The sequence below is a fragment of the Elephas maximus genome, chromosome X, assembly GCF_024166365.1.
Source record: "Elephas maximus indicus isolate mEleMax1 chromosome X, mEleMax1 primary haplotype, whole genome shotgun sequence".
In the NCBI taxonomy this organism is placed as follows: domain Eukaryota; kingdom Metazoa; phylum Chordata; class Mammalia; order Proboscidea; family Elephantidae; genus Elephas; species Elephas maximus.
Window position 1 is genome coordinate 166,927,497 of NC_064846.1, and position 27,361 is coordinate 166,954,857.

Sequence of the window (27,361 nt, forward strand, 5' to 3'; positions counted from 1 at the left end):
CCATTGAAATCATAGACTTTGTCCTGGTTTCCATTAGCAAACACATGGCCAGGGTGGCTTTCAAATGACTTTGGGCATGAGTCATTTTTCAGCTATGTGGCTGTGTTAGGACTAGCCTCAGTAGGATAGGGCACAATTGTTATAAGCAAACACCAGCACTTAGGTAATGAAATTTTTTCCGGGTCAAAAATGGAAGCCGGCCAGACATCCTTGAAGCGCTTGACCTTTTTATTTCTCCCTCGTGCTACTGTGGGGAAGGGGAGTGTTTGAACAGAAGAACAGGTGACGTTTGCCAAAGGCATGCTGAAAAGCAAGCGCCTGACCCAAGTCAAACTGGAAATTCCGAAGCCACGTCTTGGTTCTCAGAGAAAGAGCAGAGGCCTTTGCCCTGTGGTGCTGCTGCAGAAAGGACCGTGCTCCGATGGTATCCTTCCAGCCGGGCTTGGTTTTCCTTCACGAAGCACACATCTACGGACCAGTAGGAACTGGAAAACGATCTCCTTGATCCTCTACCATGCCCCTCACCCAAGTCTTTGCTGTAGGCCTACAGAACTATTGACCAGCAAAGTGTCTGCCAAATTCTGGGAACTCCCCGTAAGATTCTCCTGGAGATCGAAGTGAATGTTAAAGATGCAGGCTGAACTGAATGTGAATGCAATTTACACGTAGGCGTCTGTATTTTCTTTGTGAAAATCGCTGCCACAAAAGCTATAGGGACGGGGAAAGATCAGTGGTGGTCAGGGGCTCGAGGGAGGGAGGGCTGAATCGGAGCCCAGGGCAGTGATGCCATTCTGTATGCTACTGTAACGGTGGACACATGGCATTATGCAATTGTCAAAACCCATAGGACTGTACAACATAAAGAGTGAACCCTGATGTGCACTACGGACAGTAGTTAATATTAATGCATCAGTATTGGTTCATCACTGCTAACAGATGGATCACAGGGATGCAGGATGTTAATCGGAGAAACCGTGCAGGGGGCAGAGGAGGTATAGGGGAACGCTGTACTTTCTGCTCTAAAAAAAAGTCTATTAAAAAATAATAACTGCCATAAAAAAACCAAACCAAACCCGTTGCCATCGAGTTGATTCCAACTCATAGCAACACTACAAGACAGAGTAGAACTGCCCCATGGAGTTTCCAAGGAGCGCCTGGTGGTTTTGAACTGCTGAGCTTTTGGTTAGCAGCCATAGCACTTAACCACTCCGCCACAAGGGTTTCCAATAGCTGCCATAACATGTGAGAATGTTGGTTGCAAACAGGCCCTAAGCTAACTCTGAAAGGGTGAAACGAGAGTACAAACCTACAGCACCCACATGGTGAAAGGACTTTTGAAAATGGTCCTTGTAACGCGGCCCCTCTATAATGTTGGGTCAAGTCAAGCAGAACAGGACCAGGGTTCTACATGTATAAGCTGCTTTTATTTTTAATATTGTTAACATGTAAACTTTGAGATTGCATTTTTATTTGTTTATACCTCTAAAGTGGGACACAGACAAATAAGAAGTCACATTAGAAGGGACGATAGAGTTAGAAATTTGCTTTTTTTGCTGACACCGTAAAAATAATTGCTTTAGGCAAGAATCACCAATACGTGTCAAAACTATTTGGTGACTTTCATCTTAAACACAACAAAATGTTATTTTAAAAAATTAGCCAATTAACACCCTACGAATCACAACAGAATATTGTCTGATACAGTGCTGGAAGTTGACCCCCTAGGTTGGAAGGCACTGAAAATCCACAGTGGCCACAACAATGACTCGAGCGTACCAATCAATGGTAGTGAGGATGGCGTATGTCCAGGCAGCATTTCATTCTGTTGTCCATGGGGTCGCCATGAGTGAGAGTCGACTACGCAGCAATCAACAACATTAACAGTAGTCCCTTAATAAATGTTTAATGAATTAAAAAAAAAAACTATTGGTGAAAGTTTGGTGAGGAATAGGATATTTGAGTCTCAAGGTATCTCCCCACAGGTTACTTATTAATTAAAACCAGTTACCACTGAGTCTACTCGGACTCATGGCAACCCTGTGTGTGTCAGAGTGGAACTGTGCTCCATCAGTTTTTCAATGGCTGAGCTTTTGAAAGTAGATTGCCAGGCCTTTCTTCCAAGGCACCACTGGGTGGACTTGAACCTCCAACCCTTCAGTTAGCAGCCAAGCAAATCCAAATGTAGTACAGGATATGCAGGTCCAGGCTCATCAGCACAGTCGGGGCTGGAGCTAAAGGTCAGGGAATCAGCAAGTGGGAGGAGGTGATTGAAGATATGGAGTGGGTGAGTTCACCTAGGAGGAGTGAAAAGGGAGCAGGGAATCATGGCATTCATGGGGAAAGAAAGAAGAGGCAGTCAGAGAAGTTGACTGAAGAATAGTCAGAGAAAACAGTGAAGAACTAACAATGTCACCAGAGAGGAAAAGGATTCAGAAAGTAGAGTGTGGCCTGCGTTGTCAAAAGCTACCAAGAAGCCAAATAAAAGGAGAAAAAAAAAGTGTGCATTTACTTGCGAACTAAGAAACCATCGCTGTAAAAAACAAAAAACAACCTACCGTATATTGAACACTCATAATGTACTTGTTGCTGTTGCGCGCCATCGAGTCAATTCTGACTCATAGCCACCCTACAGGACAGAGAAGAGCTGCCCCATAGGGTTTCCAAGGCTATAATCCTTACAGAAGCAGACTGCCATGTCTTTTTTCTGCAAAGCAGCTGGGGGGGTCAAACCACTGACCTTTTGGTTAGCAGCCAAGCGCTTTAACCACTGCTTAAATCCACCTATTTCCTTCAAGTCTCACAGCCATCCCAGGTGTTATGAGCACCTTCCCATCCCACCCTTTAAAAAAGAAAATTAGCTTTTTTTAATTTAATCATGGTAAATATATGTATGTGACAAACATTTGCCATTTTGACATTTTTTTACATATGACAGTTATATTCATTATGTTATTCATCGTTGTTTCCAAATTTTTCTATCACTCTTAACAGAAGCTCAGTGCCCCCTAAGCAGTGACTCACCTTTCCCCCCGCTCCAGCCCACCCCAGTAACCACTAGTAAACTGGTCTCTATGCTTTGGTCTGTTCTAGGTATTTCATATGAGTGAGATCATACAATATTCGTCCCTTTTGTGTTGGGCTTATTTCACTCCGTATAATGTTTTCGAGGCCCATTCATGTTGTTACAAGACTTCATTTCTCTTTATATTCCATTGTATGGCTAGAACACATTTGGTCTATCCATTCATCTCCACCCCCTCTTGGCAGATGAGAAAATTGAAGCTCAACCCCTCTGCAAGGTCACACAGCTAATAAGTGCTGACCAGGAACAAGTGACAAGTTTAGTGGTAACAGCATGGAAAATTGTGTCATTTTATCTGTTAGCACTCGAGATCTGGGCAAAGGAATGGAAAACATAGACTTCTGGAGTGGAGTCAGGACAAAACTTGTGAAGGAAGACTTCAGCAGGGCATGGGGACCTGAGTGTTTCAGATCCATCTTGTGATAGGTTAGGAGTCTGAGCTGGGCGGGGACAGGAAAGGACAGACGGCTGAGGAGGTAAAAGGAGAGGTGAAAAATGAGGGTTTCAGGCTGGAAGTCTTGACATGTGTGGCTCCAACTCCCACTGAGAAAAAGATTTTACATCACAAGCCAGTAAACACTCACTCACTCACTCACTCACTCACTCACTCACTCACTCACTCACTCACTCACTCACTCACATAAATAACTGAAAAAGAAGTTTAATTAAACAATACTTACCCTTACTATGTGCTCCCTGGGGGGTGCAAAGGTTAAGTGCTCAACTGCTAACAGAAACGTTGGAGGTTCACATTCACCCAGAGACACCTCGAAAGAAATGCCAGGAGATCTGTTTCCCAAAACTCAGCCACTGAAAACCCTATAGAGCATAGTTCTACTCTGACACACATGGGGTCACCATGAGTCCGGGTCAATTCCACTGCAACTGGTCTGGTTTGGTTTGGTTTGGGACCCTTACCATGTAGGGGATTCTGATCATTTCTACTCTGTTTTTTTCTAGTCATTTGTTTTGTTTTGTGTATTTGCTTTTTTTCTTCTTCTTCTTTTAGTGCTGATTAAGAACCAACTAAATTGATTCCATGACACTCCAAGGGTTCAAGACTTGTATTTTGAAAACTGTACTCTACGGTGTGGCCAGAAGTGTGGTAGCAGAGGCGTGGGGGTGTAGAGGTTAGAATTGTAGTCAGCTGTCTACTTTGGATACAACTACCTCAACCTTCTTTCCTGAGCTAAGCCTAGGACCCTCACGCTTTTTGCTTTACAGGGCCTGTGACCTGAAGCCCTAGCTCACCCTCATACCCTAATGAGGCCCTAATTGGAAGCACCTGTGGCTTTGGTCCAACCAAAGGCCTAAGAAGTTCTGAATCTAAATAGACCTCAGCTTTCAGGAGAAGAGGAGAGAGAAAAGAACTTAGAGCTCTTTCAAAGGACTATGGTCACAAGTATGGAGTCACCTCCCTTGGGGCACATGGTTCTTAATGTCTGGATTAGATTCACTCTGACCTTCAGCTGTTTCCCAAGCTGAAGAATTCTTTCTATGAAACTTCGGTTGAGGACCTAGATGGACTTACTCTTTGGTATCTGACCTTCCTGCTCGAAAAATTCATGACCTATTTCAGAAAAGAAGCCTTGATTAAAAAAAAAAAAGGTTCAAAACATGAATTGCCCAAGTGTTTGTTCTTCATGCATGTGTATATTCATGTGTCTCTGTTACAACATGGAGCCTTTAAAGAGAAAGTCAGTGGAACTGTAGAGGAATCCCTTAGGCGCGTATGTATGACGTCAAGAATTTGTGTTTGATATATGAACTCGTGGGTGCTCTCACCTTCCTAGCTCGTTACCAATACTTTTTGAAATGACAAGTTCGGGGTTATATATTACAGACCTTTCTTTAAACAATCCAGTTTATATTCTTTTTTTATTTTGTTAATTTTGTTTTGTTTTGTTTTAACTCTCCGGACTGGTTTCTCCAACTCCTTATGATAGTACATTCACTTAGTTTCCAAGATGATATTTTTCACTTGCCTTGAGGACATTTCAAATGATTGTACCAGCACAATTGTTTCCTTCGATAACCAACCATGTTATTCATCTCTGTAATCACAGTAAACTCATAACCAGTTCCAAACTGTTGATTTCCCTTCCGTTCCCTGCCCATTTGTCTCCACTCACTTACCCAAAACCAAAAACTCAAACCCATTGCCGTTGTGTCGATTCTGACTCATAGTGACCCTACAGGATAGAGTAGAACTGCCCCATAGAGTTTCCAAGGAGTGCCTGGGATTCGAACTGCCAACCTTTTTGTTAGCAGCCAAGGTCTTAACCACTCACTTAAGGCTCCTAAAAGTGTTTTCAGATCAATCTTTATATCATGGAGCATCTTTCCAATTAATATGCAAAAACTTCAATCATCCTCTCTCCACCCATGAACCTACCTGACCAGTTCACCACTTCAGCCACCACAATGCTACTTGCATTCTGATCTGTAGTGGGTTAGATGATAGCCCCCTCAAAAGATATATCCACATAAAATCCCTGGAACCTGTGAATGTTAACTTATTTGGGAAAAGGGCCTTTGCAGATGCAAGCAAGCTAAGGATCTTGAGATGAGACCATCCCAAATTATCCAAAAAAAAAAAAAAAAACCTGTCGCCATTGAGTCGATTCTGACTCATAGCGACCCTATAGGACAGAATAGAACTGCCCCGTATGGTTTGGATTCAAACTGCCAACCTTTTGGTTAGCAGCCGAAGCTCTTAATCACTATGCCACCAGGGTTTCCCCTGAATTATACAGGTGGGCTCTAAATCCAACAACAAGTGTCCTTATAAGAGAAAAGCAGAAGGAGACTTGAGAGACAGAGGAGAAGGCCATGTGAAGACGGAGGCAGAGGTTGGAGTGATGCAGCCACAAGTCGAGGAATGCCTGGGGCCACCAGAAGCTGGAAGAGACAAGGGATGAACTCTCTCCTAGAGCCCCTGGAGGGAGAGCGATCCTGTCAACACTTTGATTTCCAACTTCTGGCCTCCAGCACTGTGAGAGAACAAATTTCTGCTGTTTTAAGCCACCCAGTGTGTAGTAATTTTTTACAGCAGCAAGAGGAAACTGATGCCTATAGTATAAGGCATTGCCCACTGCAGAGATCCTACAACCAAATATAATTTTAATCATTTCAAATCTGTTAAGCCCCTGTCCACACTGATATAAAAATTGGTAGCAAATGAACCTGAAAAGTATCTATAATGTTCGGTAAGACAGCCTGTCTTACCGAAATGTGGACTAAGAAATACCGAGAAAAATAAGGTTTATTACCTTGTCATACTAGTTTAATACAACACTGACAATCTTAATCTGCTCTCTCGGTGACAAGTATGGACAGTTTCTTCTTTGCCCTACTCCATAGAACTACATTTCCAATCAGAAATAGTCTCCAAGCTGCCTCAAGTAGGCAAAACAATTTTATTTCTGATACCACCTGTCTTAGTCATCTAGTGCTGCTATAACAGAATACCACAAGTGGATGGCTTTAACAAAGAGAAATTTATTCTCTCACAATTTAGTAGGCTAGAAGTCCAAATTCAGGACATCAGCTCCAGGGGAAGGCTTTCTATTACTGCTGGCTCTGGAGGAGGGTCCTTGTCATCAATGTCCCCCTCCCTGTCCTAGTTGCTTCTCAGCCCAGGGACCTCGGGTCCAAAGGATGCACTATTCTCTCAGCTCTTGTTTCTTGGTGGCATGAGGTCCCCCTATCTCTCTGCTCACTTCTCTCTTTTATATCTCAAAAGAGATTGACCAATACACAATCTAATCTTGTAGATTAAATCCTGACTCATTAACATAACAGTCCCTAATCCTACCTCATCAACCTCATAGAGATAGGATTTACAACACAAAGGAAAATCACATCAGACGACAAAATGGTGGACAATCACACAATATTGGAAATCATGGCCTAGGCAAGTTAATACACATATTTTGGGGGAACACAGTTGAATCCATGGCATTCCATCCTCTGGCCCTCCAAAATTCATGTCCTTGCCACATATAAAACACATTCACCCCATCATATCATAGCAAAAGTCTTAATTCAACTCGAAGTCCAAAATCCAAAAATTCCTCTTCATCTGTGAAATCTAGAATGCAAGCTGTCTGCTTCCAAACTACAATGGTGGAACAAGCACAAGGAAGATATTTCCATTACAAGTGGGAGAAATTGAAGGGAAAGAAGGGGTAACAGGCACGAAGCAAGTCAGCAGAATACATTATATTAGTCCTCAAAGCTTGAAAATAGTCCTCTGTTCTCTGAGACCATTTACACAATGGCCCTGCCCTCCAGACTCTGGGTGTTGGCCACACTCCCCGGATTTTGAGCAGAGGCCTCTCAGCCCTGGGCTTCAGCTCCACCTTCCAGGCCCAGTAGAAGGACAACTCTGCTCCCTTGAATTTGGGTGGCCCCATTCTCCTAGCCCATCTGAGTGGCAACTCTACCCTTTTGACCTGACAGGCCTCATTCTTCTGCACCTTGGGCATGGCAGCCCTGCCCTCTCAACTTCGGGCAGTGGATCTGGCCCCATCCCACTGGCACTCGTGAATGGCAGGCCCACATTCTGGAACCCCTAGATGGTGAAGATCTGACTCTTTGAAACCTAGCAGACTGTGGCTCCATCCTTTGACATCCCAGAGGTGGTGGTCCTACCCTTTGAGACTGAGGCAGCTCTGCTTCCTCTGTTCCTTGTCTCTTCAGCTTCTGCTTCCTGATTCCTTGGCCTCTCAGCCCCTCGGGCCTTTTATTTCTGATACCCCCTGTCTTAGTCATCTCGTGCTGCTATAACAGAAATACCACCAGTCGATGGCTTTAACAAAGAGAAATTTGTCCTCTCGCAGTTTAGGAGGCTAGAAGTCCAAATTCAGGGCATCAGCTCCAGGGAAAGGCTTTCTCTCTCTGTCAACTCTGGGGGAAAGTCCTTGTCATCAATCTTCCCCTGGTCTAGGAGCTTCTCAGGCGCAGAGACCTCAGGCCCAAAGGACGCACTATTCTCCTGGCTCTTGTTTCTTAGTGGTATGAGGTCCCCCTGTCTCTCTGCTCACTTCTCTCTTTTATATCAAAAGAGATTGATTTAAAACACAATCTAATCTCGAAGGTTAAGTCCTGACGCAGTAACACAACAGACTCTAATCCTGTCTCATTGACATCATAGAGATAGGATTTACAACCCATAGTTCTACTCTGACCTGTAGGGTCGCCATGAGTCAGAATCGACTAGACGGCAACGGGTTTTTTTTGGGTAGGGAAATCACATCAGATGACAAAATGGTGGACGATCACGCAATACTGGGAAGCATGGCCTAGGCAAGTTGGCACACATTTTTGGGGGACACAATTCAATCTATGACACTGAGCAATTGCCTAAAGACAATTTTCAAACTTCTTAGCCAGGCAGAACAATCTAATTCTAGTTTATCAAGTAGCTCAATGTCTTAGCTGGCAAAAATAGAAGCTCAATGAACAGTTGTTGGGTAAATGAACAGATTCATAGTTCAGGCTGTTGTTATTGTTGTTAGGTACCATCAAGTCAATTCTGACTCATAGCGACCCCATGTGACAGAGTAGAAATGCCCCCATAGGATTTTCTAAGCTATAACCTTTAGGATTTTGGCTGCTAACCAAAAGGTTGGCGGTTCGAATTCACCAGGTGCTCATTGGAAACCCTATGGGGCAGTTCTATTCTGTCCCATAGGGTCACTATGAGTCGGAATCGACTCGACGGCAACAGGTTTGGTTGGGTTTTTTTTTTTTTTTTTGTTAATCTTTATGGAAGCAGATCGCCAGGTCTTTCTTCCACAGAGTCATTGGTGGGTTTGAACCGCCAAACTTTCAGTCAGCAGCTGAACACTTAATTGTTGTGCCACCAGGGCTCTTTAGGCTATTGTTTATTATTATTATTGTTTGTATTATTATTATTGTGGTTATTAGCTCACACGCATTTGCCTCTTCCATTAAACTGAGACCCGGCCTGGTCTTATTCATCTTCCTATCCCCGAACAACTAGGAAAAAGCCTGGCACACATGTGCTCAATAAATGTTTGCTGAGTAAATAAAGAATGGCTCTTTCCACACTCCAAGCAAGCCATTATTTTAGGTCAAAATAACCAGATATTATTGGACTTTTTTTTTTTGAATCTTATGAAATGTTTTAGTTTCTAGATTTGGAAAACACTATCACAAAGTCATTGTGTAACCAAGGGATATCAGCCACTTACAGAGCTCAGTGTGGTAATGAAGAAAGGCATAGTTTCCGGTGCTTTGACAATAATGTGACAGGAATAGCTCCAACTACTTTGAATAGGTCATGAATGTAACTTGTCCCTCGCCATTGAAGCTCAAAGCTGTGGAATCCTACAAAACAAACGTGACCAAGCCATCCGCCAACCAGGTGCTATACTTAGTGACATTCTCATGTGGTCAGCACTGGGTTTTTTTGGGGGAGGGGATTTCAAAATCTGAGCGACCTCTTACAGTCCAATTGGAGAGAGAAGATTGACTAAAGAGGACTAAGGATTTAGCAGTGAGACACGCTTCTCTGGAAATTTGATATCTAAATCATAAAATTCTAGAAAAAGATGGATTTGAAGAGGATATCGATTCACTGCATTCCTAGATCTTGGACATTCCTCTGAAAGGATGATCAAAAGATAACAGGCAAGAGCTCTCATGCCTGACCTCTCTATGCAGATAAAATATTTCCTTGCCATACTGAGAATCAGTTGTTTTCCATCAAAGTTAACTCACCGTTGAACTTTTGGAAGGATTCGAATATAATTTTTATAGATACATTTGGAGGAAATGGCCACACTAAAGCAAAGAGCATGCCTTAAAACATTGAAAACTGTTAGGTTCATCCTTTACCCTAAAACTAAAAAAGTTTCTTAGCATTTTTCACTCAGATTTAGATGAAAAGGGCATTGTTTAACCAATGTAAGACACATGAGGAGTCCTTAGGTGGTGCAAACGGTTGAGTACTCGGCTGCTAAACGAAAAGTTAGCAGTTCTAGCCCACCTAAAGGCAATTCAGAAGAAAGGCGTGGCCATCTACTTCCAGAAAATCAGCCATTGAAAACCCTGTGGAGCACAGTTTCACTCTGACACATGGGGTCACCAGGAGTCATAATCATCTCCATGGCAACTGGTTTAAGCCACATGATGGCAGCGACTATATCTTATTTACAACCTCATGTCTGTGGCAAATAAAATACACATGCTGAGCAAGTCAGTAGATATTGGGGGAGTGAAGTAATGGTCCAGTGATGTGGCTTAATAATAATAAAAAAAGGTAGTGGCTAAGTATTGATTCAAATCAGCAAACTCAAGAACAGTGGCAGATTACAGTTTCAAAGCTCTTTATATTTTAAAAAATTACCTTAAAATTGTGTTATCAAGCATACCATTGACATGCTCAAAGGTACTCCAAAACAAGCCTGTTAAATGAAGTCTCCATCAATTAAGGGGGAAAAGCCCTCAGTGTGAACGACACTAGCACCGACACTGACTTCGACAATGTCAATGTTAAAGCCTTAATCTGCTCCCTTAACTATGCTAGGCAGCGTTGGGCCCATAAGGAAGAGTGTGCAAATACGAACCGTAGAAGGCATGGACCTGCCCACAGAAGTCTCAGAAGCCAAGAGTAGGGATGGTACCAGCACAACAGTGTGCCTGGAGAGATATAAGGCCATACAAGTGTCCAAGGGAAAAAGAAGTAAAGTAAAAACAGGTCTTTGCAATGTGTTTCCTGCTAAGCTTACTTCATTACAAATTTGTGTCTTAAAATTATAAATTAGCCCCTTCTCATTGTATGGAAATAAAATATCGTTGAACCCCAAATTGGTGTGTTTAGTGCTCTTAGATTGCAGTGTAAACCACTCGTGGAAATGTAATCTAAAAGTGAGGAAAAAATTGGGAGGGGGCAGAGGGAAGGAATTTTTCTCATTCTCTTGAGAGGCCAGTGAAGACTATCAGGGTAAATCAAACGTGCAATGCTTTCCACATTGTTGGGCGGCTCAATTTTCAGTGTACGTTTTTGCATTAAGGAAGGCTCAGGGTATTTTCTCTTTCTTTTTTGGCTGTAATGTTACTTCCAAAATGCACTGTTCGTTGTGGTAAGCCCAAAACTGACCTCTTAGGTTTAGAAATAATACAAACTATGTTATGCTTGCATCTGGAGGTGTTAGATGCATCTTTCAGGAAAGAAGCAGATCTTCCTCCTGCATTTAAAGGGGACAATATTTAACTCTCAAGGGGGTGCGGAGAAACCAATGATCCTGAGAGATGTCAGAGGCCCGGTCCAGAGGAGAAGCTCCAACGTTGGTTAAGACTTTGCATACAGCCCCCCACCCCCAGTCTGTGAACACAGGTCCCAAAGCCTATGTTATCCTCCTGAAAGAATCAAAGAACTTTCGAATTCCATCCATTAGAAGACTGGAGAGATACAGCTGCCATGGCTGAGACCATTCGTGAGATTTATAAGTGAATTCAGCTCGGTCCCGAACGGTCCTTTGCCAGCCTCTTTTATTTCCTCTATCTGTGCTTTATTCGCCCTGATCAATTCAAAATTTGCAGAAGTCCCAGACCAGACGGTGTGAACTTAGCTATCAGTTAAGCTCCCTTGGCCTGTTTCCTCCTTGGGGGAGAGGAGAGGGTCAAAGATGCCGGGGCTAGGGTCGCTTCCATTGGAACATTTCTCTTTTTAATTGTAAACCTGATGTCCCCTTTTTATCTATAAAAAGGACCGTGGACTCCTAAATAGCAAGAGTATGGATTCCCATACTGATTCATAAATACCCCCCAGGCCTTCCCGAAAGATCCTCTCTTGGGAAGAAAAAAGAATTCTCTTCCCACACCAGATAAAAAACGTAGCCTCTCTCGACCTCCCGCCCCTTCAGATGTGCATCACTTAAGTGTGCAAAGTGTGTGATTTGGGCAGAAGCTTCTGGATTCTGTCATCCCACATTCCAAGCAGCGAAAATTCAGTCATGACTACTCGAGTTTGCAATTTTCCCCCTGCATTTTAGCTTTGCCCTTCTCAGGATGGGGGGAAAAGGTCTTCTCTTAGATAGAGCCCTGACTTGTTCTTAAGAACCACCCCTTTCCCCCAATACTCATTTTCACTCTTCAACTTAGAATACTGGATTTGTGTTAATTTCTTACAGCCTCATTTCATCTTCTTGTTGGAAACATGCTCCCAGCAAAAACCTGCCTTGAGAGTGGTTTATCTGTGTGCCTGGGGACATTTTCATTTTTGCCCACACCCTTCCTTTCAGGAGAGAAAGGAACTGCGGGGCTGGAGGGCCCCGTCTCCATCTTGCGATGGTACGGAGGACCTTGTGCTGACTGATGTCATCTGCTGTTGATCGAACAGCTCAGGCTGTGCAGCAGGGAGCACAGATCCTCCCCTTTTAGGGCAGATAAAGCGCCTGGCTGATGCGCTGCTTGATGGTCGAAACCACAGGTAAATGGTTTCCTGTGCATTTCTCAAAATAAGTGTTGAGCAAAGGAAATGAAATGAACTGGCTTCATAATGACCAACAATTTGCCCCACCCTATCCCCTGACCTTCAAAATGGGTTTTTTCATAAATCAGTTTTGGGGGATGGGGAATTTAGCTCCTGGGACATTTGCATCGTAAATTTTAGCTTTGCTGCAATGTTGGGTAAACTACCCTTCGTAAATGTCGTTCTTTGTTTCCACTTAATGAAGTCGGTACTTTCATTTTTTTTAATCTGCGCCATTTCTTACAGAACACAGGAATTCTTCAGGGTCTGTTAAGATCTACTTTTTACTTAAAAAAAAAAATGAAATGATACCTCACTCCCGGCCACCCTGCACATAAAATGGTCAAAAGAAAGAACTATTTCCAAATCATGAGGATTCAGTGACTTTAAAATCATATTCATTAATGCTAAATGCATTATTTTGTAACAGTAATTTTAAATGTTGAATCGTAATTAGAAGCCAGCTATTGGACAACGCGAAAAGCACAAGTTCCAAATTCCTTTTAAGGCAGTTGTTTAAAAAAATTCCTTTCTCACCCAACTTTTTATCTGTCAAGACTGCTTAAATTGTGTTGATGCCAGTAATTGGTGAAATAACCAAGTTCAGTATACCTGAAATAAAATGCTGTGCTGTAAAAATTGTCACCATCTTCATCTTCTTGCTCATGTGAAATAAATTCAGTGTTTATCGCAACCTCGAAGTGTGAAGAACTGCTAATATCTTGTTAGATCTTTCATACAACTTGTACTAGGAATTTAATCAGCCCAAGTAAACGTTCTGCCAGAGACAAGGTACTGCACACACCTCGGTGAAAACCATTTCTAAGCGTAAGAGAATTTACCCAGCTCCCCAGATGGTTGTCATTTACTGCTCCCCTGTAAAGACCAAGAGCCAAGCCTGCAAAGGATTCACCCGCGAATCGACTGCCCCTTCCAAACACCAAACAGTCACATCAGCCAGGTTTTAAAACTTTTTATTTGCATATTAAAAAAATTGTGCATTCCAATAATTAAAATCATTTGAACAAAAAAAATGGCACTCTGATTAAACTGCATTTTATGCCTGCAGGACACCTTGGACCAGCTTTGCTTTTACTCAACATTATTTATTCACTGTCGTCCCACCCAGCTCCTTCCTTCACCAACATGCAAGTTCTTTTCCTTCCCTGCCAGCCAGACAGGCCAATGGGAGTGGCAGGCGCGGCCTTCGTTGTCAGTAGTTCTCGATTCTTTGATGTGAAAAGGGGCAGCACAGTCATTTAAACTTGATCCAACCTCTTTGCATCTTACAAAGTTAAACAGCTAAAAGAAGGAAAATAAGAAGGCAATGCTTGTGGAATGTACAGTGCATATTGGCGGCGCCGCCTCATTACGATTCGCCCGCTTGCTTCTCCTGTTCGATCGCTGTAACCGGGGACGGAGAAAAAAAAAAAAAAAAGACAAAAAGATGGAGGCCGATTAGCATTACTCCGTAGAGCCTAGCAATAGAAAGATAGCACTTAACCTTTAAAACATCTTTTCCTATCATTAAAAACTCTCCAAGTATAATTAGGCATCCAGTAAGAAAATATTTCTATTAAGTAGAATATTTAATACAAATAGATGTTCATTTTAACAAATTACGGGTATGGCTATATTAATATATTAGTTATTCCAGGATTAAACTACCAAAGCCTTGCGTTTGCTGGCTACAAAGCCATTTCTAATTAACCTTTCCAAGCACATTCATCATCAGGCTGCCGGCTCCTCCCTGGAATTCTTCTCCCTACCCCTCCCACCGGCCACCCTGGTCCCAAGATGGGGGGGGGGGTAGGGAGGGAGCTTACTTTCTTTTGAAGGCAGTGGATTTTTCTCTTGCGTTTCTGTCTTCTTCAATTTCGACTTATCGAATTTCTCAATCTCAGCCATATCGGGTTTGTCAGACATGGTTGCAGAGGAAGCTGCAGGTACAAAAAGTCAAGGAGGAGGGTAAGCCACCCACTCTCAGCTCTCTGAGCTTTGAAGCGCACGTCCCCCCTCCAATCTCGTGCCTGAACCCCCCCCACCTCCTCCTTCCGTTTTTATTCAGGGCTAAAGAACTTCCTCTTTCTCCAGAAAAAAAAAAAAAGACCCTCCCCAATATTTCAAAACGCTGGGGGCCCAGGGGCGGAAACCGCTTTTGCAGCTACAGACCAAATTCTTTCGAAGAATGAAATGGACCGGGGTGGCTTGCTGTTTAATTGCGGCGTTTAAAAAAGAAAATCTGGCTAGCACAACTAGAGAATAGTAAAGGTACCCCAAGATAAAAAAAAAAAAAAGAGTTTAAGGGGGGTAAAAAACGGGTAACAATTCTGAAAATGCAGCCAAGGCTGCACAAAGTCTCTCCCTTGTCTCTGCCTGGTCCCTCCCCCAAGCTGCGGCCGGGTCTCGCTTTCTCGTCTGCACAAAGGCGGCAGCTGCTGCCTGCGCCTCCGACCACCGCCCTGCCCGCTTCCTCCTCCCGCGCAACAAAGCCGCCCTCGGCACACAAAGCTCTCCCACACCCAGCCAGCAATCTCCGCCGCAGGCGGGGGCACCTCGGCGGCCTTGGCACACATTCCTTCGCAAGAAGGACTGCCACTTTTCCCCTGGGCCCAGGAGCCCCGAAGCCATAGGAGGCTAGGAAAAAAATGGAGCTGTTGAAGCTCGGGGCTGGGTGGGTGTGAGCGGGAACAAAGGAACTTTCTGTGCCTGCTCAATCCCTGCCTCGGTGGCAATGAAGAATGCCTTTGAGGGGGAAGAAGGAAAGAAAGGGACCTGTTCCCTCTAGGCTGGGGGGCAAAACGCCCGTGGTTTTGAGAAAAATTGCCCAGTCCCGACCCCGTTAGCGAGCATCTGGTGGGGCTCAGCCGCGCCACACTCTCCGAGCAGCCTGCCCAGGGAGGACCCTGGGGCTGGGCTTCAAGGGTGGCTTCAGAGGGATGCAGTGGTGAAGGGCCGGGCGGCGGGAGGGGACCGCAGGCAGGGGCAGGGGCCCGGGGCTCACCGAGCGAGGCGCGAGCAAGTCGAGTCGAGTCCGAGTGTGCAGTGGCCGCCGCCGAATGCCGGGCGGGGCGCGCGGCGCTGCTATATCCGCGCTCCTATGTAAATGAGGTGATGTCACCCGCCAGCCCGCTTAACTCCTTCGCGCCTCCTCAACGGCGCCCGCGGCCCCCCAATGCACCCAAACCGCCAGAAGGGCGGAAAAGCAAGCGACCGAAAGCCCACGCCCCGACACTGCCTGATATGTGCCCCCCCTTTGATGTTTATTGTCCTGGATTTTTGCAACAGCAGCGCAGACCTGCTCTTGGGGACCGTTTCATGATCACTATGGGCTTGGGTGGGACCTAGGGGGACCGGCATTCCTTTACTGCGCCACTGCCATTGTCTGAGGCAGACATCCCGGAGCGAAGGCGCGGGGCTCCCTCGCAGCAGGGCCTCGCCCACTGCCCGCGGTGCCTGTGACTCAGCTTGCAGACCGGTGGAGGGCCATCGCCCCACCCCGGTCCTTTGTCTTCCTCACTGGCTTTCTCAATTTGGGTGGGAGGTATGCACCCTGGGTGATTAAAAAAAAAAAGTTTCATTACTGTAACATCCATATTTTTTTCAACAACATAGTTTTGTGACCACTCAAGTCAAACAACGGTAATATTTGCTGGCGTAGAGCAATTTTTTCTGCCGTTTGTAGAGCACAACGCCTCCCCCTTAGAAAAATCAGTCGAGTTGGAGCTCTACTCTAGCCTTGCTGCTTGACAATCAGGAAGTTCTCTTACTTTTCTGTTCCTTATTTTCCTAAATTTTGAAAGTGGTCGCTAAGGAGGCCTGTGTTGGATCCCAAAGACGTGAGGTTCCCTTATCCAGAAAATCTGAAGATGGTATTAAAAATTCAAACCCTGTGTACGTTTTTCAGCCCTAGGGTTTTGAAACGCTCTTGTAAATTACATCGGAAATATTCACCGCGGAAGATGTGGGTGGAGAGAGGAGCAGTTTTCAAAATGGCACCTGATTTTCTGAGTACGAGTGACCCATTTGTGCTGAAAATTAGTTGCAAATACCATGCTAGTGCTTGCGAACTGCATGTGAAGGGAAAAAGACCTGCTGGTTCTAGAAAGGCCTAGTTGGGATTATTTCTAAGGGAGTGTTCGAAATAGTCCCCCTTTTCTGTGTCCCAGGGAAGTGCTGTCTGAAACCCCCTGGTAATCATGCATTGGGAAGAGGCCTTTGTCGCACTGGGGAGTAAACTGTCATATGCAGGCTGAAACAGCACTGCCAGCAGCTTGGACTTCCCCATTTCTGCACCTCCCTGACTTCCCTCTTCCTAGGGAGAAAGGGGGGGGGTGGGCAGGGGCAGGTGACCGTCTGGTTCCCCAGTTAATGCTCTGCTGGATGGCTGCCACCCTGCTGTCCAAATGGGGACACTGGGCCTTTTCCTGCACCAGATGTCACCTCTCTGGTGCCATGTCCCCTGAGCCTGCTCTCCGCTGACACGCCTGGGAGTCCACTTCACCATCCAAACGCAGACTAGATCTTGCAGGGGGATTTTTCCGCGGGTTTCAGCTGGCAGCTGCGGTTGTTACCAACCCCATTTCTGTAGTTCCTGGGATTCCATTTCTCGGCACTCAGCTGCTGTCGAAAATTCCGTCCGACCTCCCTGATGTCTCCCCGATTACAAAGAATGCCACTACCACCTCGTGGCCTGTTTTCCCAAGGGCTGCCCTGAAGCAGGATTAGACCTTACAGAAGCAGTGTCTCCGAAGGACAGGGAAAAGCCGACATTTTTTGAATGTCTGGAGGATTTTTCTCAACTGGTAACAAGCAGCCTTCCTGCCTCTGGGTTTAGGATCTCAAAGAAATAGGACAGATGGAGAGATGGGAGGAGAAGAGAGAGAGGGAGAGAGAGGCAGCTGGCTGAAAGCAAGAGAAAAGCCTCTACCATAATTGAACTGGACTTGCCAACTGGTCAGCTGACCCAGACAGAATGAAGAGGAAAGGGTGAGACAAGATGAGAGGAAAGGAGAAAGGAGTATTCTTAAAAGTGTGTGACCTTGTCAAATTCATTCATCTTTCTGTGTCTCCATTTTCTCATCTGTAAAATGGGGTCATTGCAGTACCTATCCCACAGGGTTGTTGGGAGGGTTGAGTGCTTAGGACAGTGTGTGACACTTAGTAAACACTTCATATTGTTCTTACCATTATTACTATTAACTACTACTATTAGTATTATTTGGGATCAAAGTTTGAGAAAAAATAATGAAATGAAAAATGTTTTAGGGTTTGGAATTAATTTAAGATGTTTTTATATTATTTCTTTCTCTTATAAAATGCTGGTAGGATAAGATCGTTTATTCACTCTACAGCAAATAGAGTTTTCAATGACTGATTTTTGGGAAGCAGATTGCCAGGCTTTTCTTCCAGGGTGCCTCTGGGTGGGCTTGAACCTCCAACCTTTCAGTTAGCAGCTGATTGCATTAACCATTTGCACTACGCAGGGACTCCAGAATTACCATGTTGTTGCCTTTTGCCTCTGAGTCAATTCCGACTCATAGGGACCCCGTGTGTTACAGAGTAGAACTGCCCCATAGCTCTTTTCTTCCGTATTGCTGCTGGGTGGGTTTGAACCACCAACCTTTTGGTTACCAGCTGAGCACAGACTGCGCCACCCAGGAACCTTCAGAATTTCCATACCAAAAAAACCAAACAAACCTGTTGCTATCGAGTTGATTCCGACTCATAGTGACCCTACAGGACAGAATAGAACTGCCCCATACAGTTCCCAAGGAGCGCCTGGTGGATTCGAACTACTGGCCTTTTGGTTAGCAGTTGTAGCTCTTAACCACTGGGCCACCAGGGTTTCCAAATTACCATATTACCCAGCAGTTCCACCCCTAGGTATATATACCCAGAAGAATTGAGAACAGGAACTCAAACAGATACTTGTCATGAATGTTCACAGCAGCGTTATTCACAATAGCCATACATTGTAAACAACCTAAAGACTCATCAACGGATGAATGGATAAACAAAATGTGGTATATACGTGAAATGGAATGCTATTCAGCCATAAAAAGGAATAAGATACTGATACACGCTACAACATGGATGAACCTTGAAATCATTAGGCCAAGTGGAAAAAACAAGACACAAAAAGCCACATATTGTGTGATTCCATGTATATGAAATGTCCAGAAGAGGCAAATCCATAGAGACAGAAAGCAGTTTAGTGGTTGCCAGGAGCTGGGGGAGGGGAGAATGGGAGTGACTGCCAATGGCTACAGTGTTTCCTTTTGGGATGACGAATGTTCTGGAATTAGACAGAGGCAGTAATTTCACAACATTGTGAATGCACATGGAACTGTGTACTTCGAAATGGCTAACTTTATGTTATGTGAATTTCACCTCAATAACAATAATGCAAAAAAACAAAAACTAAAACTAAAAAAGAACTCATAGCCCCATTTCCCACGCCCCAGGGTAGGGTTATGAGGAGATGGAAGGGGAGTCAAAGGTGAAGTGAGAGTCAGGGGTTCTTAACCCTTTGTGTGCCTTGGCCTCCTTTGGCAGTGTGATGAGCCTTCTCAAAAAAAAAAAAAAACTTTTTTTTTTCTTCTCAGAATTACGGAAACGCATGAAATAAAAAACTTGGGCTCTCAAATGCAATCATTGAGGTTTACATATATCTATCAAAAGGCTTTTAGAAATTGTGATGTAGTAATATACGTGCTTCTTTATGCATGAAATTATGCAATCTATTTTTTATTAGTAGGCCTCATATCCACCATAAATTCACAATTGTGATGAACGTTTAGTCATCTGCAGAAGTGCTAATGGACATAAAAATATCTGTAATTTCTCTTGTTGACCAAATCCTAGGAACTGCTAATATCACAAAGGTTCCTTGCATACTTGAAGGAATGCTAACATTCAGTTAAAGGTTAATGAAAATAAAGATGTAATTTTCCCCCCTTTTTTTTTATGTTCATGGACTCCCTGGATTCTATCCAAAGATCTCTTGGGTGTCTGTGGACTAAGGGAGAGATCCCTTGAACTAGAGAAAGTCACCAACGAGGTTTCTCAGAGAGAAATGGAAGAGATGGAGTGGATATCAATGAACAGAATAAACCACTGAATAAGTCTGAAACTACTGAATGTGTTTGAAATTTAATTTACCCTTGAACTCTGCTTGTTCTCTGCGTGGCCTATATTCCACAGTCTATTTTATACCCGCAGCTTACCTAAAAGAGTTTACCAGCAAATTGGATGTCAGGTGCAGGGGGCGGAAGACCAGCTTATAGGTGTCACCTTACATTTTGTGGTTTAGTAATTGCTTATGTAATACAACTCATATTTATCTGGTGTTTGTGAACAAAGCATTTTCTCATCTTTTATATCATTTTGTCCTTAAAGCACCCTTATGTAAATAATAAAAGGGCTAAATGGTTGCTGTATTGTGGTGGCTTGTGTGTTGCTATGATGCTGAAAGCTATGCCACTGGTATTTCAAATACTAGCAGGGTTGCCCATGGTGGGCAGGTTTCAGCAGAGCTTCCAGACTAGGACAGACTAGGAAGAAAGGCCTGGAGGTCTACTTCCAAAAAAAAAAAGGGTTTCCTTCCAAAAATTAGCCCATGAAAACCCTGTGGATCACAACAGAGCATAGTCTGATAGAGTGCTGGAAGATGAGCCCCCTAGGTTGGAGGGCACTCAAAATCCACAGTGGTCCTAACAATGGACTTAAGCATCCCGATGACGGTGAAGGTAGTGCAGGGCCGGGCAGCATTTTGTGCTTTTGTGTACAGAGTTGCCCTGAGTCAGAGGTGAGTCCAGGGCAACTAACAACAACAGTAGCATCAATATTTTGCAGTGTGTGAAACTCAAGGCAGAAGGGTTAAGTGGCCTGCCCAGGGTGAATCAGCTGGTGAGCAGAGCCAAGGCCACAGACCAAAACTCCTCACTTTCAAGGACTTTCAAGGACCATGGGCCCCATCGTCCTTGACGCACGATTTTAGGTGCTGGAGCCCAGGGAGTCAACACCCGTCAACACCCCCAGAAGGAACATTAAGTATCAAGGATGAGAAGGCCATCACTTGCAGTGGGAATAAGAGCTACTGGGAATTGAGTTGATTGTGGGTCATTGCTTGGCACCTCCTGTGTACTTTCTACATGTCAATTAGGTGAAAGAGATCTAAATGTTATGCTAAGGAGAATTTGGAAAAACAAACTAAATTATTACCATCCTGTGTTCCAGAATCCCAAAACTGCCATGCGAGAGAGATGGGGCATGATGGTGGGTAAAAAGGAATAGAAGGAACGAAGCACTTTGTCAGGAGAGAGGTGCAATTTTTCTTTTGTTTTCAATTCCTGCAACTTTAAGGTTTCATTTCCTTTATTTACTAGGATCCATTTATTAGTTTGTAATTTGCACCATGCTTGGCGTCACCAGAATGTTTTAAACTTTTCATTGTGGGGTCATGTCAAGCTTACTGAAAAGTTACAAAAATATAATGAAGAACTCCTGTATACCCTGAACCCAGATTCACCAGTTGTTAATATTTTGCCACGTTTGCTTTGTCATGGGAGTCCCTGGACGGTGCAAACGATTAAGCGCTGGGCTACGAACTGAAAGTTTGGCTGTTTGAACCCACCCGGAGGTGCCTCAGAGGAAAGGCCTGGCAATTTGCTTCCAAAAGGTCACAGCCTTGAAAACCCTATAGAGCCATTCTACTCTGCACACCTGGTGTAGCCATGAGTCAGAATCGACTGGACGGCAACCAACAAGAACAACTGGCATAAATAATAGACAGCAGCTATCGGCTTATTTGGAGCCTTGGTGGCACAGTGGTTAAGAGTCATGGCTGCTGACCAAAATGTCGGCAGTTCGAATCCACCAGCTGCTCCTTGGAAACCCTATGGGACAGTTCTACTCTGTTCTATAGGGTCACTATGAGTTGAAATCAACTCGACAGCAACAAGTTTTATCAGCTTATTTATCACCCAAGTACTTTAGTGCTCATTTACCAGGAACAAGGGTTTTCTCCAACACAGCCACAGTGCAATTATCAGTACAGCAAATCCTACGTTGCTGCCATACTGTTTCTGGTCCAGGTTCCAATCCAGGATCATGTATTGCATTGAGTTGTCAGGTCCCATTTGTGCGTTTTAATTTAAAACTTGCTCAGCCTCTCTTGATCTTCCATGACACTAACAGTTCTGAAGAAGATAGGCCAGTTTTGGGTTTTTTTTTGTAGAATTTCCCTCAACTTGGATTTGACTGATGTTTCTTCGTGATTAGATTTGGGCTTTGCCTTTTGGGCAGGACTACTACCCAAGGGAGGCTGTGGCCTTCTCAGTAGCTCACACTAGAAGGCACGTGATGTCAGTTTGTCTCATTATTGCAGATTTCCACTTTGGTCGCTTGATTAAGGTGTTATCTGTCAGTGTCTCCCCTGAAAAGGGACTATTTTTTGATGTATGTCTATTCCCTGCATGGAGTGAGTTTTTCAGCTGTCTTCACAGAAGGCTTCTAGCTCAGCTGTGGTGGCATTAATTGTAACCTCAACAGACGTGAATTACTCCCCCTACTGTGCACAAACCCAAGTGTGATTCCAAGTGGTATTGCAGGACACAGAGAAGTAGATCGCCAGACCTTTCTTCCTAGTCTGTCTTAGTTTTGAAGCTGTCCTGAAACCTATCTACCATGGGTAACCCCGTTGGTATTTGAAATACCAGTAGCATAGCCTCCAGCATCATAGCAACATGCAAGCCACCACAGGACAGCAAACTGACAGATGGGTGGCAACAATGGAGTCAAACATACCAATGAGCGTGAAGATGATGCAGGACTAAGTAATGTTTTGTTCTGTTATACAGAAGGTCACCATGTGTAGAAGCCAACTTGATGGCAACTAACAACAACTGGTTAAGTGCTCAACTGCTAACCAAAAGCTCGGCAGTTCAAACCCGCCAGTGGCTCTGCAGGAGAAAACCCCTGGCGATGTGCTCCCGTAAAGATTACAGCCTAGGAAACTGTGGGGCAGTTCTACTCTGTCGTATAGGGTGGCCATGAGTTGTAACTGACCCGACGGCACACAACAACAGTAACAACAATAACAACATTTAAACATACATATACAGTGTAACCTGAGAAAGCTGAAAACTGTGTAAGGCAGAAACCTATCAGAGAAGGAAAACTCGGATATTTTCCGCTGAAATGAGCAATAGAAATTAGTAAGACTGCACCCTGTCAAAGGCAGAAAACTTTGCAGATCTGGGAAAACAGGCAGTTCCATCGAGTTCTGGCCCTCACAGATTTCACTGTACATATTCACATACACAAACAGAAACATATACATATAGATCTTTTTCCCCATAGCATTGTAAGTAAGAACAAAAACTAGACTCAACCTTAGTGTATATTATTAGAAGACTAGTTAAGTACACAATAGACTACCCAAACAATGGAAAACTATTCAGCCATCAGAGAAAGACTGAGGCAGATCTATTTTTAAAAAATCTATGTTGTAATTGTTATTGAGAATATACACAGCAAAACACACACCAGTTCAACAATTTCCACGTGTACAATTCATCGACATGGATTACGTTCTCACAGTGTTCCTCCCCCGTTAACATAAGCTCACTGCCCCCTAAGGTCCCTATCTAATCTTTTGAGTTGCTGTCGTCATTTTGATCCTGTGTAGATAGTTCTTACAAGAGCACAATGCTCCAGGCAGACATTTTTTACTAGTTAAGATGGACTTGTTTGGTTTTAAGAAAACTTCAGGGGATATTTTTGGTTTAAGGTTTAAAGATTCTCTCAGGGCAATAGTTTCAGGGATTCATCCAGCCTCCATGGCTGCAGAGAGTCTGGAGTCCCTGAGAATTTGAAATTCTGTTCTGCATAGAATCTTTGATCAAAATGCTTGTTCAGCAATGGTACTGAGGCAGATTATTCATGATGCTATAGAAGGATGTCCAAAATATACTCTGATGCGAAAGAAAAGACCTCATAAATATTGTATGATCCTCTCTGTGTAAAAAAAAAGTGGGTGTATAAAAACAATTTCCAGAAGGGAGTTTAAAGAACTATTAACAGAAGTTACCTCTGGGAAGGGGGATAGAGAATCCTCTAGCGTTTATACTTTCACCAGAAGCGTGTATTACTTTTATATTTCTAAATATTTTAAGTATTATTTTTCTGTTTTGTTTTACTTTTTTATATAATATTTTCTTGTGCTTTTGGTGAAAGTTTACACAACAAATTAGGTTCCCATTTAACAATTTCTATACATATTGTTCAGTGACATCAGTTACATTTTCCACAATGTTTCAGCATTCTCATTATTTCCATTCTGGTTGTTCCATTTCCATTAATCTAGCTTCCCTGCCCCCCCCCCTTTATCTTCTCATCTTTGCTTTAGGGTAAATGCTGACCGTTCGGTCTCATATGGATGATTTTTTAAAGGACCACAGCACTCATGGGTGATACTGTTTATGAGCCATTCTATCTGGGAGTTTTGTTTTACTTTATCTTTTTCTATATTAGTTTTTTATTTTCCTGCCCAAGAAACTTCACAAAACCAACACAAAGGCAGTTGAATATGCCTTTGAAGGAAATAGATTCTGACTGTGGGCTTGGGGTTTCTTTAGTAAGAAAACACCTTTGAAAGGAAGTGAAACACACAGCCAAGAAGAATGAGGGTGACTTCCTGTTTAACTGCAATTGTAGGAACTTGTGTTCTTAAAGGGGCAGAAGGACCATTACTTTCAAGTCTATGGCTATTGTAATCCTCAGTCAAAATGACGTGGACAGATCTGCAGCAGGCTGCTGTTCTAGAGCCCAACTGAAGCACCCAAGTTTGGTCAGTCAACCCACAGCAGGCCCAGTTATGAGCCATCCTTCATCAGAGCAGCTCTACTCCGGATGGTTTCCCATCAAATGTGAGCACAACATCACACTTTGGTGAATCGAATCATATTTTCAATGAAGTAGGAAAGCTGCTCCGGGAATCATATAGTGACGCCTTTTATAAGGTTAATATTCTTTTCCAGATGGGGTGTGTGTGCGTGTGGTGCGTGTGTGAGAGAGACAGTGTACGTGTGTGCGTGTGTGTGAGAGAGAGAATATGTGTGTGGAGTGTGTGTGAAAGAGAGAGGGAGATAGAATATGTGTGCGGAGTGTGTGTGTATTCTAGTACGATTCTTCTTTAAGTAGAAGCACCTTTGGCCACGATGAACCACTATAAAAATGCGCCTTTGTACAGGTGCTTTGTTTTTTCATGTTTCCATTATCTTTTGCATCTGCTAGCTCAATCTTGACTCCCGACAGCCCTGTGAGGGTGGATAGGGCAGCCGACACCCCATCTATACATGAAAAAATGAGGCCTGCGGTAAGTGACTTGCCCAAGGTCTCAGGGCAGGTAGCAAGGGCTGAGCTGGGTCCCAAGCCTGGCAGCCTGGCTTCTGGCCTGGTGCCCTGGCAGGGGAGGAGCTGTGCTTTCCTGGCATTTCATCATCCACCCTTCTGGCATTTAAGTGGAAGTAACTTTCCACTGACTTCTCCTAGGCCTCCCTCTCGGTCAAGTGCCAGTGGAGCCCCGAAGTGGGGGTTCTGAGAAGGGAGGGATCCGTGTGGGTCGTGGATGAGGGAAGTCTGGAAAAGTAGGTGAGGTTGGTGGGGGGCGGGGGAGGCAGGGATGCCATCTAGCCTCCCTATTAGCCGGCTCATAGTTAACTCTCCTTGGCTACTTTGTGTGGTTTTAGAGGCTGGGGGGTGAAAGGAGCCACACAGAGAAGGTGTGTGTATGGCGGGGAGGGGGAAATAGAGCATATTCATAGCCCCCCTTCCCTCTCATGTCTGCCAGCTGCCCAGTTCCCACACAAATGATTGGATCATCAGTTCCACGGAAGTCAGCGGAGAAGCCTCTCCCACCTACTGTACAATCATGTTAGTACTGCTGGCATTGGCAGGGATGTTGATGCCCCTGGTGAAGGGGAATTCTGTCCCCTCCAGAGTGCCAGGTAGGGACGGAAATGCATGCTGTGTTCTCTGCCCTTCCCCACCATCCTCATCACACTCCAAGGTAGACTGGCCAGACTCAGCCAACAAAAATGCAGGAGGCCTAGTTAAATGTGAATTTCAGATAAATAATGAATACCTTTTTTTTGTATATCTCACACAATATTTAGGATATACATATACTAAAAAAATGTTCTTCATTATTTATCTGAAATTTGAATTTAACTGGGCATCCTGTATCTTACCTACCCTACCCTGAGAGAGAAAATCTAGAAATCTTCACAGATTAACTGCCACTTCAGCTGCCTGTCCATCCAGCATCATCCAAACACAGACAGACACGCACACACCCCTCAGCAAGTCTCAGGCCTCTTAGTTTCCCTTCTAGAGGCTCCACCAGCCCTGGGCCCCCTGGGTCATCTGGTGGAGGAGAGAGAGAGAGAGGAAGTTTCCAAGGAGAGCAGGGTTGGGAGGCTGCTGAGAGCTCAGCCCAGTGGAAAATGTGGACGCAAACTCCGACAGCAGATGGGAGCTGCCACATACTCAACGGGCCTGTGGGGCTGGGAGCTGGGGTGCCAATCTGAGGCCTATGCTCAAGCGAGCAAACACGCAACTTCCAGGACTCACTGAGGCCTTGCTGGGCCTTCTCCCTCTAGCCCTGTATTTAGTGAGGCTCCTCCCTGTGGAGGCTGCCTTCTGCCTTCTGTCTTCTTGTGACCACACAAAGGCAGGATTCAGAGCCTGGAGCAATGGAGAGCTTGCCCCTGGGGGCGGTTCAGGCCTCACACTCTCAGCCCCTGTACTCTTTCTGTTCACATTCTGCCAGGCACTGTGCTAACAGGATGTCGTGGTACCTGCCCTCGCGGACTTGTTTGAAAATCAACTTTGTTGAGGTTTAATTTACGTAAAATAAAATGCATGCATTTTAAGGATACAGTTTGATGATTGTTGTCAAATGAGTATACACACCCACGTCGCCACCATCCCAATCAAGACAGAGAATATTTCTCCCACCCCTGAAAGCTCACAGCAGAGTGCAGTTCTCACGACCCCACACCTTGGAAAATCTTCTGTTATGACATTTGTCACAGCCGTTGCCCTTTGTGTCCCTGTCTTCTCTCCCTGTCAGGCTGAGGCTCCCCAGTGGTGGGCCTAGGTCTTACTGCTTTTCATATCTCCGCTGCATGGCCACGTGGGCCCATAAATAACGCTTATTGAATGGGTAAGAGCAATACTGTGGCAACAGAATTTGAATTCTGAATCACAGAAAGTAGAGAGATGGTTCTGAATCTGGAGAACTCTTCGAAAACAGGGACGCACATGGGCTGACTTCCGCCTCGTCTGTGGTCTTGCTCATGGCTGGTTTCAGATCTGCTTGCGGAGACCTGTCTGTTCTAAGCCCATGTGGGAATGCTTCTTTCTAGGCCTCTAGGGTAGGATGGTGCAAATGGTTAATACGCTTAGCTGCTAACTGAAAAGGTTGGAGGTTTGAATCCACCCAGAGGTGCCTTGGAAGAAAGGCCTGGTGATCTACTTCCCCAAAATCATCCATTGAAAGCCTGATGGAGCACAGTTCTATTCTGACACACATGGGGTCACCAGGAATCAGAATTGACTCGATAACAACTGGTAGTAATGGTAGGGCAGCCAGAAGTCCTGAGTCAACCTCACAACCGTGGTATCAACAGATGGTCCCTTTGATCCCCATTAGGAATGAATACCTAATAATTATGATAATTTTATGTAGATGGTTCTGATTTTAA

At 44.4% G+C, this 27,361-nt stretch overlaps 1 protein-coding gene across 1 annotated transcript; it reads right to left on the reverse strand.

Annotated features, from left to right (window-relative positions):
• Positions 1 to 13,545: 13,545 nt before the first annotated feature.
• TMSB4X (thymosin beta 4 X-linked) lies at positions 13,546 to 15,685 on the reverse strand. The gene is made up of 3 exons (XM_049872121.1): positions 15,592 to 15,685; positions 14,414 to 14,527; positions 13,546 to 13,991 (listed from the first exon to the last, which is right to left on the reverse strand). The coding sequence occupies exons 2-3, from the start codon at positions 14,511 to 14,513 to the stop codon at positions 13,957 to 13,959; spliced, it is 135 nt and encodes a 44-aa protein (XP_049728078.1). The 5' UTR covers positions 14,514 to 14,527; positions 15,592 to 15,685; the 3' UTR covers positions 13,546 to 13,956.
• Positions 15,686 to 27,361: the final 11,676 nt, after the last annotated feature.

Coding starts and splice junctions, on each gene's coding strand:
- TMSB4X (XM_049872121.1), bottom strand. CDS start 14,513: ATGTCTGACAAACCCGATATGGCTGAGATTGAGAAATTCGATAAGTCG. Junction 13,992..14,413: donor TCCACTGCCTTCAAAAGAAA/GTAAGCTCCCTC, acceptor CCCCGGTTACAG/CGATCGAACAGGAGAAGCAA.